The following is a 12,547-nucleotide window of genomic DNA, read 5'->3' as shown; positions in this document are numbered from 1 at the left end:
TTTTACCTGTTCACTCATGCTGTTAATTCCATCAGGCCCCAACAAAGATATGGCCTGTTTGACCAGATCTGTTCGGCCACAGGTCAACATTCGGAACCCAAGGTCCTGCTTGAATTTTGCTTCTGTAGCTACTGCATCCAGTTTCCGAGAAGCACAGAAGCAGTCATCAATTCTGCAAATTGAAAAAAACAGTAATGTTAGGAAATAACCTAAAAAAAAACTTCTGCCATTTGTTTTACCACTGCCACATTTTGTCTTTGAATGACATTCCCCACCATTACTACAAACGACCCTTATAATAAACAGAATGTAGATACAATGAATCCTACCTCACCATGATAGCTATTCCTAACAGGACCTTCTAGCTATGTTTATCTACCCCCGACAGAGACCCTGTCCATTAAGCAGCAAGCAGGAATTCAAAACCACATAGATTTTTCCAGGATGGAGATGCAGTGATGGCAAACTCTGCACATGTTGGATATTAAAAACTAGTTTTAAAGCTAATTCCGTGAGATGCCATCTCTGAAAGAGGATTTGATATTAAAAACCTTCCCATTCTAAAGATAATTACAGGAGATTTCCAAGAATTCCATTAAATTCCATTGCAGATAGTTTAATTAATAATTGTAGATAAATTCCTGCCTGATTAGCGCACTTTGTGCTAAAGTACAAAGAAAATGCAAATCAAACCCACAGAATCTGAGATCACAATGGGTTTATAATGTGAATATAACATTATTTATAACAACCCTCAACTAGTTACAAAATCAGTCACTTTGAATAATAAAATGCAAAACAGACCTATAGGATCTGAGATCATCGTCAGATTATTTATATAACTATCCCAAACTAGTTACAGTCAGCCATTTTGAATTTTGAGAATAAGAATGCCTCCCTTTCTTAATCTGAGCTTCTTAGGGGATAGCTTCTATATACCAAATCTTGTGGCTTTATCACAAAGTACACAATTTATTATGGTTGTTATCACTGCTGCTAAGCAGCTGCACTATTTAAAAACAACCACCATTCAGTGCAATATTACTTTGAATGGGCATTTTGATGGCCACTGCATCCAAAGGTGCATTTAAGCAGTGTTGAACAACTTTGGCCCTCTTGACTGACGCAGGTAATGTTTGAGAACTCCTGCCACAGATGGCAATAATCTACCAATTAATCAGCAACTTCTTACACCAGAAAAACTGAGTTTAGAAGTACAAAACAAGCAATTTATTATGGCTATGCAGCAATTTATCTATACAATCCCAACAGCGTAACAAGAATGTAAAATAGAGGCAATTCCTTCTGCTCAGCAGAAGCCATCTTAGGGTGGGTGTCATAAACAGCAACTGGCTGGGCTAGTACAGATGGAATGGGATGAATGCATTCACTGTGGCCCCACCTGCACGTTACATTTAAAGGAGTATCCTATCACTTCAAACAGTCATGGCTTCCCCCAGAATGAGCTGTAGTTTGTTATGGGCGCTGAGAGTTGTTAGGTGACCCCTATTTCCCTCATAAAGCTACAATTTCCAGTTCCTTTTCCTGATCAATCAATCCATAGAATCAATCAATTATTTCTCCCAAGGAACTCTGAAAATTATAGCTCTGTGAGGTGCATGGGGGGGGGTCTCCTAACAACTCTCAGGACCCAAAAGAAACTACAGTTCTCAGGATTCTTTGGGGGAAATCCTGACTGTTTAAAGTGGTACGGTTCTGCTTTCAATGGATAGTGCAGATGGGGGCCTTTGTTTAAGAGTTAAGAGACCAAAGGTTGTATCCATTAGTGATTTTGTCATAGCAGAAAATGGTTTTTGCTTGCACAAGTCAAGGCACCCAATTATCATCACCTCCTATCTATTTCAGCCTTCTGTGCTATTCTGCATTCTGCCCCAGAGGGTCCCCCTCAAATCTAAGGATCAGATTTGGGGGCAGGGAGGAACTTAAGTTAGTGTGGAAGACTGGAAAATTAGCTGCTCAGCTTGTGCAAGCAAAAGTGTTTTCTGCTAAGGCAAAGCCACTACTGCAAACCAGGGGTGTAGTTGCCTAGAACTGTGGGGATAGGTGGGTGGGTAATAGACCCCTTACTTTTTTGGGAGCAGGTGTCCCAGCTAGGTCCGTATGTATGAGCCAATTAGCATGAAAACTGAGCGTGTAGCCACCAAGCAAAGTCCTTATCCTTTCATGTTGATTGGAACCAATCAAAGTGAAAGGAGATAAGATGAGAAGAGTAGACTCTTCTCAGTAGCTAACACACAGCCTCCCCTTTAATGCTGACTGGCTCCTAGGGAAATCTATTGTAGTGGAGAGTAGCCTCGTGAGATGACAGGGAGAGCAAGGGAGAGTGGGAAAAGAGGCATGGCTGACGTTTCATGGCTGTGACTATCATGAAGGCACCCTGAATTTGCCACTACACTACTGCTGGAAACAGCCCAATGTGAACTGAAAAATTGCTCATTCTTTATCTGCAGAGAATTTTCCCTCTTGTCTGAACTGTGTTCAACACTTACATCAGCAATTGTCATCTTAAATTCAAGCTAACCAGTTACCCTGGCTAACCAAGGTTTGAGCCTGATCAAGTCTCTCCTCCTATGGCTAAAGAGGGAGAAGACACATTTGTGACAGACACGTTTGTGCCAGCAAGGGGCTGCAGAAACAGTGTACAAACCAGCAGCTTTTTCTAATCTGAGGCTAGACCTGTTATGTCTGTACCAGCCCAATGAAGTATGACAAGAAATATACAAATTGTTGAAGAGGCCAAAAAGAAGAAGAAAAAAGATGAAGAACACGCTGAAAGCCTACAAGAAATGGTTAAGTAACATAAACCTGTAGGTCTGCCTGTTTGAATAGTGCCTGTTGAAGTAATGAGGTGTGAAATTGAGTGTGCAAAGGAAGAACTATTTCTACGAGCGTTGTTGAAATGTCAAGACAAGCAATACTTAAGAATGTTGGCCAATGCAAATACAGTGAAGCTGCTTAAAGGCAGCTGCCCAGATGTACAGATCTGCTCCTAAGAGATTGCTTGCAAGTTTTGAAGTGCCACACAGACACACACACAAAAACAAAAAAACACCCCAAAACAAAACATGGACTGGCTGCTTGCAAGCATTATGTGTTCAAAGATAATGCCAATCTTTTTCAAGGAACACATTTTCTTTGGCAAAAAAAGACTGCTGACTGTATAAAATTCCTTTTCACCTCTATCATACATGTGCATCTGAATCCATTATTTTCTGTGGCTTCTTAGCCCATAAAAGTCACAGAAGTAGATAATCACCAAATTCTCCTTTCTTTGTAATTTTTAAAGATAAATGCATTTGGGGTTCCTTCATTTCACTTATAAATAGTGAAAATGGAACTGGAAAGATAGTGCTTTGTAGGGGAGACAAGCAATGAACTTCAAGTAGAGCAATGGACTTTGGAAAGTAGGTTTAAATTCACATTGAACTATGAAGCTCACCACTGGACCTTGAGCTATCTCACAGTTGAACTGGGGGGTAACCAATGTAGTGCCCTCCAGATGTTATTGAACTCCATCTCCCATCATCCCTAACCAATGGCTGTGCTAGCTGGGGCTGATGGGAATTTGAGTCCAATAATATCTGGAGGGCATCGTGTTGGTGACCCCTGGTCTACCTATCCCAGGTCACTGCATTGTTTTGAAGATAAAATGGGTTACACCAATGTATGCCAGACTAAGCTCAATGGATATGCATCAGGGATACCTAACCTTTGGCCTTCACATGTTGTTGGACTACAACTCACACCACCCCTGATCACTGGCCATAGTGGTTGGGGATGATGTAGTCCAACAACATCTGGAGGGATACAGGTTTCCTACCCTTGATACAAATGAATGAAAGGTGAACTGGGTGCTGTCAATCATCACACTTGATGCATCAACGTCCAACAATAAAACAAGGCTTTCATTGACTAACACATTTCTCCTTCTTTTTCTTTGTTGACAATTCTGAACTACTTCCCATAGACAGAATCATCTTGTGTCATCCATACCGTGTGCCAAAAAAGTCAAATTCTACACTCATGAAACCTCAAATTTTATTTGTTTAAAATTTGTTTATTTAGTTTCTTCAAATGATATACCTTCATTTCTAATTGATGTGTCTTTCTCTTACTTTGCAAACATCTGCTCCAAGAAGCTGCCTTATACCAGTTCAAACTATTTGCCCATCTTGTCCAGTATTGTCTACTCTGACTAGCGAATCTTACGCAGAGGCTTGCCCATCACCTGCTACCCAATCCTTTTTTAAACTAGAGATACCATGGATTGAAACTGGGACCTTCCATACACAAAGCATGTGCTAAGGTCTGTTCACAATAGGTGTGCTCAAAACTTACCTGCATTGTTTTCCATCTCCTTCTGTGTTTGCAAGATTTATTTTATTTATTTATGTTTGCAAGAAGTGGTGTGGTGTCAGGGAGAAAGATATGGGTATGGTTGAGGTCATCCATGCATGCTCATCAGCTAATAACTTTTATCAATGGATAATGCCCTTGTGTGAAATAGTTATCACAATCAAACAGCCCAGACAGATTATGTATCGCCTCTTACACAATATTTTAAACAAAGACCGTTCATGTGTTCAGTAATAGTCATCCAGTGCTGAGGCACTGAGTGATGTAGATGTATTGTGTGTTGGTCTCAAGGAATGCCCAGGTGTATCCCGGAACAGTCTAGCCTTTTGCTGCAGCATTATGGCTGTGGATCAGAAACACAGATCATGCAGTTCTGCAGATATATGCTGCCAGAAACTAATGTTCTGCCATTTTTCCCTTAAAGAAAGCTGAGATTCCAATGAATTAAAATGCTATTCAGTTTATTCATTTAAAATATTTCTAACATTATTTTTCCTAATGCCAGGAGGTGTAATGTTGTTACATTTATGGCATTGAAATGTTTTTCATATGCTACTGCATTTGCTGCTGTTTTATTGTTGCTATTATTATGAAATTGTTCTTGAGACTGTTGATTTTGTAATGTATTGTCATGCTTTGAGCATAATTTTTGCATGGAATGGCAGCATATAAATAAAGTGATTATTATGATCTTACACTTGGACCTTTAAATTTCTGGGACGGCTTACAAATCAAACTATAAAATATCAATGCCACTCACAGTTTTAAAATTCTTTAAACAAGAACTTGGCACAGCAACAGTAAGAATTAAATATCTGTGAATGCCTAGAGTCTTGCATTTTGGCCATAAGACCTTCCAGGACGGCTTGCAAATCAAACTATAAAATATCAAAGCAACCTAGTTTTAAAACCCATTAAGACAAAAATGAGCACAGGAACAGCAAGAATTAAATATCTGTGAATGCCTGGGGGAAGGGGAAGAGGCACTCAGGTGCTTAGGGCTGACAGATGGAAAAGGTGACAGAGTTCCTGCTCCTTTAACAGTTGCGCAGAAAACGTGCACCTATTAAAAGATGCAGGATTCTTTTGCATCCGGCATTATCATCATCTCAATCAATCAATCAATCAATCAATCTGCGGATCACCTTTTAAATATATTATACAGCCACGAGAGTAGCTGTATACTATTAGTTATACTATCGTCAGCATGGATTTTTTGCATTCCGCAATGTTAAATTGAAAATACTCCCCCATGCCATTCCGATGCTTCCCATAACCTCATTTCGAAATAAAACCTTAAAAAACTTATAGTCCTGAACTCAGAAACATTTGCTTAACAACCCTCTAAATTTTTATGGTGACACACAAAATAGTCAGAGAGAATTGAGAGTTCAAAGTGTAAAAGGAGAGAGAAATAAACCAGACTCCTTTTGGACTTTTTTCTGTCAAGAGTTCTCATAATTTGTTGAAATTAATTAAAAATCAGCCATGTTCACAGAGTACCTGTAATCCTATTACTGACCTTTCCCCATACTCTGACCTTCATCTTCTGCAGTTTAGAATTTAAAAAAATGCCTGGCTGATTTTTAATTAATTTAAGAAATTTAGCATTCAACGCTAATGTCGGGCATGCTCAGTACGAACCAACTATCAGACTCACAGCTGCTTGGCTTGGCTAATCAGGGGGCCACACCCACACCAGACCTTTATTTCACTTGAGGCAGCAATGGCTTCCCCTAAAGAATCCTGGGAAGTGTAGTTTGTGAAGGGTGCTGAGAGACTCATTCCCCTGATAGAGCTCCAGCAGCCACAGTGATTTAACAGTCAGCCACTCTCACTGTAGCTCTGTGAAGTGAATAGAGCGTCTCCTAGTAACTCTCAGCACCCTTCACTAACTACACTTCCCAGGATTCTTTGGGAGAAGCCGTGACTGTGTAAAATGAAATAAAGGTCTGGTGTGGATGTGGCCAGGGACAGCTTTGGTTTAAGTTTGGGTGGGAGACTATGTGCCTGCTGCAGAATAAAAAGGTGGGGGAAACGCTGAAAAACAATGATATTGTTCACAATGTTTTCCTTTTGGAAAGGAAAGGGGTTTCCCTTCTGCCCAGTGCCCACCCACCCAATCTCCTCCCCTCCCCCTCTCATTCCTGCCCTTCTCCCCTCCCTGCCCCTCCCCCAGTTCAGTTTCACCTATCCTAAGCATGACTGCACAGGAGTAAATCCCACTGAACTCAAAAAGCATGCAAATGATCAAACCTGCCCTCCCCTCCTTCTCCCTCCCTCTTGCCTCTTCCCTCCTCCTTCCTTCACCACTCCCCTCCCCATCCAATCCCCTCCTTCCTCCTACTCCTCCTCCTTTCCGTAAAGTGCACATAGCAGGCACCTGCCATATCTCAATCCTATTGACGACTCTGCATTTGGCATTACTCACATAACTACAGAAATTTTACAAGCCAAAAGGATTACCCTCATTAGCTGAACATGTGCTAATTGGAAAAAACCCAGCTATGTGCATTAGGACATCTACCCAGACTGTGATTAATTGTAGCACACTTCAGAGGAGAGATACCTTAATCCCTATGGATGTGTTGGGAATTTTTCCGCATTGCCAGAGCTGAACTCCACCTTTTGAAAAGGAACAAACTCAAGGAAGTGAGTGTTAAAAACACAATGACACCCATCACACCTTCCTACATAAAACATTAACTTGGGAAAAGGCAGTTTCCCTAACTACATGTTCCCGTGTCAAAAACACCCTTTTAGGATGTTCAGGTTGCATGGAGTTCCTATTTGCATTAAACAATAAAAGAGTTTTGCAGCACCTTAAAGACTAAAATATTTATTGTGGGAACATTTGCCAGCGTTTAAGAACCTGCAAGACTCTTGGTTGTTTTTGCTGCAACAGGCTAACAAAGCTACCTCTCTTGATATTGCAATTAGTTATTTATGCCCTGTTGCTTAACAGCATATGTGTTCTTCCTTTTTGTTCATGAGTTAAATTACAGCACGAAAGAACTCAAACAGATTGCCTTTGATCAAACAGTGGCAGTTGTATAAAAAAAAAAGGAGTGCTTAATTTTTAACCGTATTAAGTCAACAGAATATTTGCCTTGTTTGATTAAGAAAAATCCAGAGTAGCAAGATATCCAATTCAGACCAAAGCCCTATTCAGACATATGAGCTCATTGGGTGGTCTTAGGCAGGCCACTAGTTCTCAGTGTCATACTGCTTAGCCTCTTATTTGTAATCTGGAGATAACCGAACAAACTGAAAGAGCTGAAGAAGGAACAGGTTTCAGGAGCCCTGGGCAAGATCCTCTATCCTGCTTGTGTTACTTTTTCTTCCCCCTCCCTATTGGTAAGAAGAGGGTGGAGAATCAGGTTCGTAGCTTGCTTATAGGTGGTGGAGACCATGGAATTATGTGTGTAGTATTGAAGAAAAGACACTCTATACAAGTTTGGAAGCACTCATAGGAGACTTTTTCACTTGAAGTATGCAACAAATGAAGAAAAAATGTTACACAGCAGTGCTGGGGAACCTGCCAGTTTCCATCAGCCCTAGCCAGCATGGCCAGAGGTCAGGGATAATGGAAATTAAGAACGTAAGGAGAGCTCTGCTGGATCAGGCCAATGGCCCATCTAGTCCAGCACCCTGTTCTCACTGTGGCCAACCAAATGCCTGTGGGAAGTCCACAAGCATTTGCCCAGCAACATCTGGAGGGCCACAAGTTGCCCCTCCTTGTTATATACCAGTATCTGACGGTACTAACATGAAGGCAAATCCTCTCAGTGTCTGCATTCTTGAAACTAGTGAATGAGCTTCTCTGCTGCCTGGTGAAAAGGATGTTTTGAACTAATAGAAGGGGCAAAGTCCTGGGCAACGGTTGGAGACAGTGGGGGGGGGGTAGGGAGAGATCCTTGGAGAAACATCAACACTTGGCTCCCACCTAAGGAAACAGGAAAAGAGATTGCAATCAGACATCAGTTTTGTCTGGCAGGTAGCATTTCATTTTAAAGTGAGCCATAAATTCATTTATGAAACACCAACTCATATCTGAAGAGAATCAGGAGTAGTTTTTAACAACATGGGGTGATGGTGGTGAAACAGGCAGGGAACAGGTTTCCCAAAAATACCACTGGCTGGATATATCAAACCATACATTTAGGCTGCAACCTTATACCTGGTAATAAGCCTCATTGAATTCAATAGGGCTTACTTCTAAGTAGGTAAGTTTAACTATAAACGGCTACATTTATTTTCAGTGGAGTAACCCATGGTACATCAACTGCTTCACATACAGAAGATTGCGGGTTTAATCCCCGGCATCTTCAGGTAGGGCTGGGAATGTCTCCTATCTAAATCAAATTGAGAAGTGCAGGGTCCCTTTGTGAGTCATACCACACCTCCCACTGCCACCTCTTCTAAGGTTATACCACTGACACTATTGGGGCCTGCATAATTGACTTGGAAAGCTACAGCAATAAAGAAAAAAAAATGATGTTGTATGGAATGCTTTACCCTCTCATTTCAGTCCTCATGGATGGATCCCTTCCCATTTGATTCATCAGCACACATAGATTAACCAACCTCCTTGCACACTCCCTTAGCTCCAAAATTACCCATCAACCTTCCACAAGATAATCATCTCTTTCCCACCCCAAACAACTCTCACTAGCCAAGTACTGTGGCCTGCAAGTACTTCACAACCTGCACTTATTTAATTTCACATAGACAGCAAATAGGAGTTTTGTCAAGTCTCTGACAAACCACCCTTCATGGTTGGTAGGCTTCATAGCCTAGGTCACAGACTTCATTGGCCAGCCGGCATTTGTCAGATGACAATACTACAGGTAACTTTTCCCCCCTTTTTTTGGACACAACACTTTCTCAGTATATTAAAGAAAGAAGTTCAGCAAGTCTAGGAAGATAGATAGGAAGACAGGAAACTGCCTTATACTGAGTCCATCTTGCTCAGTATTGTCTACACTGACTGGCAACAGCAATCCAGGGTATCAGGCAAGAGTCTCTCCCAGCCCTACCTGGAGATGCCAGGAATTCCACCTGGGATCTCCTGCATGGAAAGCAGATGCTCTGCCACTGAGCTACAGCCCTTCTCCATTCAAAGCTGATTTTCATCAAAGAATTTTTAAAAAAATATATAGTGGTTTTAGAAGCTCATTTGTTAAAAGATCCTTCCATGCCTTCTCCACCCCAAGGTTATATACCTAGAATATTAAAATGACCTTAACTCACATGAATTATTTAACCATCATTCTTTAACTATCATTCTTATCTCTAATCTTGTCATACAATCCAACCAAAGAAAGAAATTAACAACCTATTTTATTGAGATAAATCTGCTATAGTGTCATGCAACCTAATCATTTGCATATTTACTCATAAGCAAGGTTCACTGCGATCAATAAAGCTTACTCCCAAGTAAACCAAGTTAGCTTTAGCATGTTGGTGTTGCTGCCTTCCTAGCTGAGAAAATTGCTTTCTCGTTTGCTCCTCCCACAGCAGCAGCATCCATCCCCCACAGGGAGCAGATTAAGGCTGCACTCCAATACATGTCTCAGAAGTAAGCTCCACTGGATTCAATGGAACTTACTCCCAAGCAAATGTGTATTGGATTGCAGCCTAAATGTGTGTGTGTGTGTGTGATAGGGAGAGGGAGAGAGGGAGAGAGAGAGAGAATTTTGTCTGGGCAGAATTTGACAGAGAAGGAAAGACATTGCTTTGAATAATCCCGTTGCTCATATAACAAACCGAGCCAAGAAGCACCCATTTTCCTTCTGAATATTTAAATTATAATGCTTTGTGTCAGGAATACTTTCAGATGCGGGAGGGGGGAGGGGAGGGGAGGGGGGAGAAGGCAGGAAGATCTCACAAACTTCTAAAGCCTCTTTTTTTAAGAGAGAGAGAAAGGGCACAATTCTTCATCCCTTTCAAATGCTTTGCAACTAATGTGCCCCTCCTCCTCTTCTGAAACCTGAACTGATCCATCATCTCTGGGAGGGGATAAAAAACCCAAGAAGCAAGAACAACATCCAATTCCTTCCTGGACTGCCTTCAAGTCGCTCCCAACTCATGGTGACCCTATGAATAGGGTTTGCATGGTAAGTGGTATTCAGAGGTGGTTTACCATTGCCTTCCTCTGAGGCTGAGAGGCAGTGACTGGCCCAAGGTCACCCAGTGAGCTTCATGGCTGTGTGGGGATTCAAACCCAGGTCTCCCAGGTCGTAGTCCAACACCTTAACCACTACACCACACTGGCTCTCTAATGCCTTCCTAGGCTGGAAGTCAAAATAGTCATTCCTGAGGTCCGTCACCCTCGTCATCCTCTCCCTATAAACTTCTCTCAAGTGCAGAGTCCCTTCACACCACCTTTCTCCCCCACATACACACAAACACACACACTACACTGCTACAGATCTGCCACCCCACCTATCACGGAGAAGGAGGAGGCAAGAGGCCCTCCGTCACATCCATACAGTGGAGGCCACAGCAATATACTCTCCAGGAGGGCTAGCCCAGGGAAGAGGAAAAGCCACACTGTGGGGCAAGAGACAGGCTGTAGGCCAGGGTGGGCAAAGCTTTGCTTAATTCCGACCACCCCACACTGGAATTAAGCAGATTTTTTGCAGTGTTGCACCTCCTCTTGCTTTTCTTCCTCTGCCTGCTCCGAGAAGCTTTGCAGAAGCCTCTGCTGTATGGTTCGGCTGGGGAGCTCCCTCCCCTCCTGCTTCCTCCTTTGCCCTGGTGTGTGTGTGTGTGTGGTGGGTTGGAGGGGGCTGGCAGGGGGATGGCTGCGGAAAAAGTAACAGGACAGCTGCTGGTCAGTGTAGGAAATACTGAGTCAGATACAACAAGATGACTGGGTATAACAGAGCTTGCATCCTATGTGCCTGTGTTCTCCATTGGGGTGGCGGGTCACTGCTCAGGGGGCATACAGAAACCTCCCGGTTCACTTCCTGGTGGCTGTAAGTAGGCCTGGGAAAAGCTCCTGCCTGAAACCATGGAGAGCCACCGCCGGTCACTGTAGACAATACTGAGCTAGATGGGCCAATGGTTTGACTCAGTATAAGGCAGCTTCCATTGTTGTTATGTGCCTTCAAGTCGATTTCAACTTATGGGACCCTATGAATCAGTGACCTCCAACAGCATCTGTCGTGAACCACCCTGTTCAGAACTTGTAAGTTCAGGTCTGTGGCTTCCTTTATGGAATCAATCCATCTCTTGTTTGGCCTTCCTCTGTTTGTACTCCCTTCTGTTTTTCCCATCATTATTGTCTTGACCTAGTGAATCAGGTCTTCTCATTATGTGTCCAAAGTATGATAATCTCAGTTTCATCATTTTAGCTTCAAGTGATAGTTCTGGTTTAATTTGTTCTAACACCCAATTATTTGTCTTTTTCACAATCCATGGTATGCACAATGCTCTCCTCCAACACCACACTTCAAATGAGTTGATTTTTCTCCTATATTCCTATATGTTCCTCCTCTGCAATCCTGAAAACCCAAACAGGAAACCAGTGATTTAAAGGTGTGCCTACCCTACTATTTGACAGCACTAGACGTTCAGTGGGAAACCTGGTCTCTATGCAAAGCTTCAGGAGGCTATTTGCATATTCAAAGCTTGGGGCTAGTCTATAGTCATGCTGTTCAGCCTCAAGGCACACAGTACAACAGAAAGCTCTCTCTCTGTGTGTGTGTGTGTGTGTGTGTGTGTGTGTGTGTGAGAGAGAGAGAGAGAGAGAGAGAGAGTGAGTCAGAGAGAGTGAGTCAGAGAGTGAGATCTGATATCTGCATCAGCCCTAGGGTAGACCTGGGAATGCCTGCAAATTTGTAAAAGAAGCTGAAAAGAAGCTCAGAGTCCCTTCCATGGGGACAAAACTGGACTAGAACTGAGTGCCAGATAGAGATGTGCTAGAATTCAGCCCAATTTGGATTTGGTACCGAACATTCCATTAATTTGCTTATTTTCAATCACTGTGGATCAGTTTTTAATGTAGTGGATTTACGTGACTATTCTTGAAATGGACTTTTTTTAAAAAAATCCACCTCTAAAACTAAAACTCTAAAAGACATCCTGCTTTTCCACCATTTCCAGCATATTTTAAGTGAGCTGGCCCAAGACTGGCACTGGCCAATGGATCCCATCCCAGTGC

The 12,547-nt window shown here is 42.3% G+C and overlaps 1 protein-coding gene across 3 annotated transcripts in view; it reads right to left on the bottom strand.

Moving 5' to 3' along the window:
- The window catches only part of ABTB3 (ankyrin repeat and BTB domain containing 3), a 326,024-nt gene that overhangs the window by 49,728 nt on the left and 263,749 nt on the right, over positions 1–12,547 (bottom strand). For all 3 annotated transcript variants that reach the window (XM_061638952.1, XM_061638953.1, XM_061638954.1), the window contains exon 5: positions 7–172. In XM_061638952.1, the coding sequence (XP_061494936.1) occupies positions 7–172 (166 nt within the window). The remainder of the gene's footprint in view (positions 1–6; positions 173–12,547) is intronic.

This window comes from Rhineura floridana, chromosome 8 (genome assembly GCF_030035675.1).
Source record: "Rhineura floridana isolate rRhiFlo1 chromosome 8, rRhiFlo1.hap2, whole genome shotgun sequence".
Taxonomy (NCBI): domain Eukaryota; kingdom Metazoa; phylum Chordata; class Lepidosauria; order Squamata; family Rhineuridae; genus Rhineura; species Rhineura floridana.
Note: the sequence above shows the minus strand (reverse complement) of the source record. Positions and strands in the feature narration are given on the sequence as shown.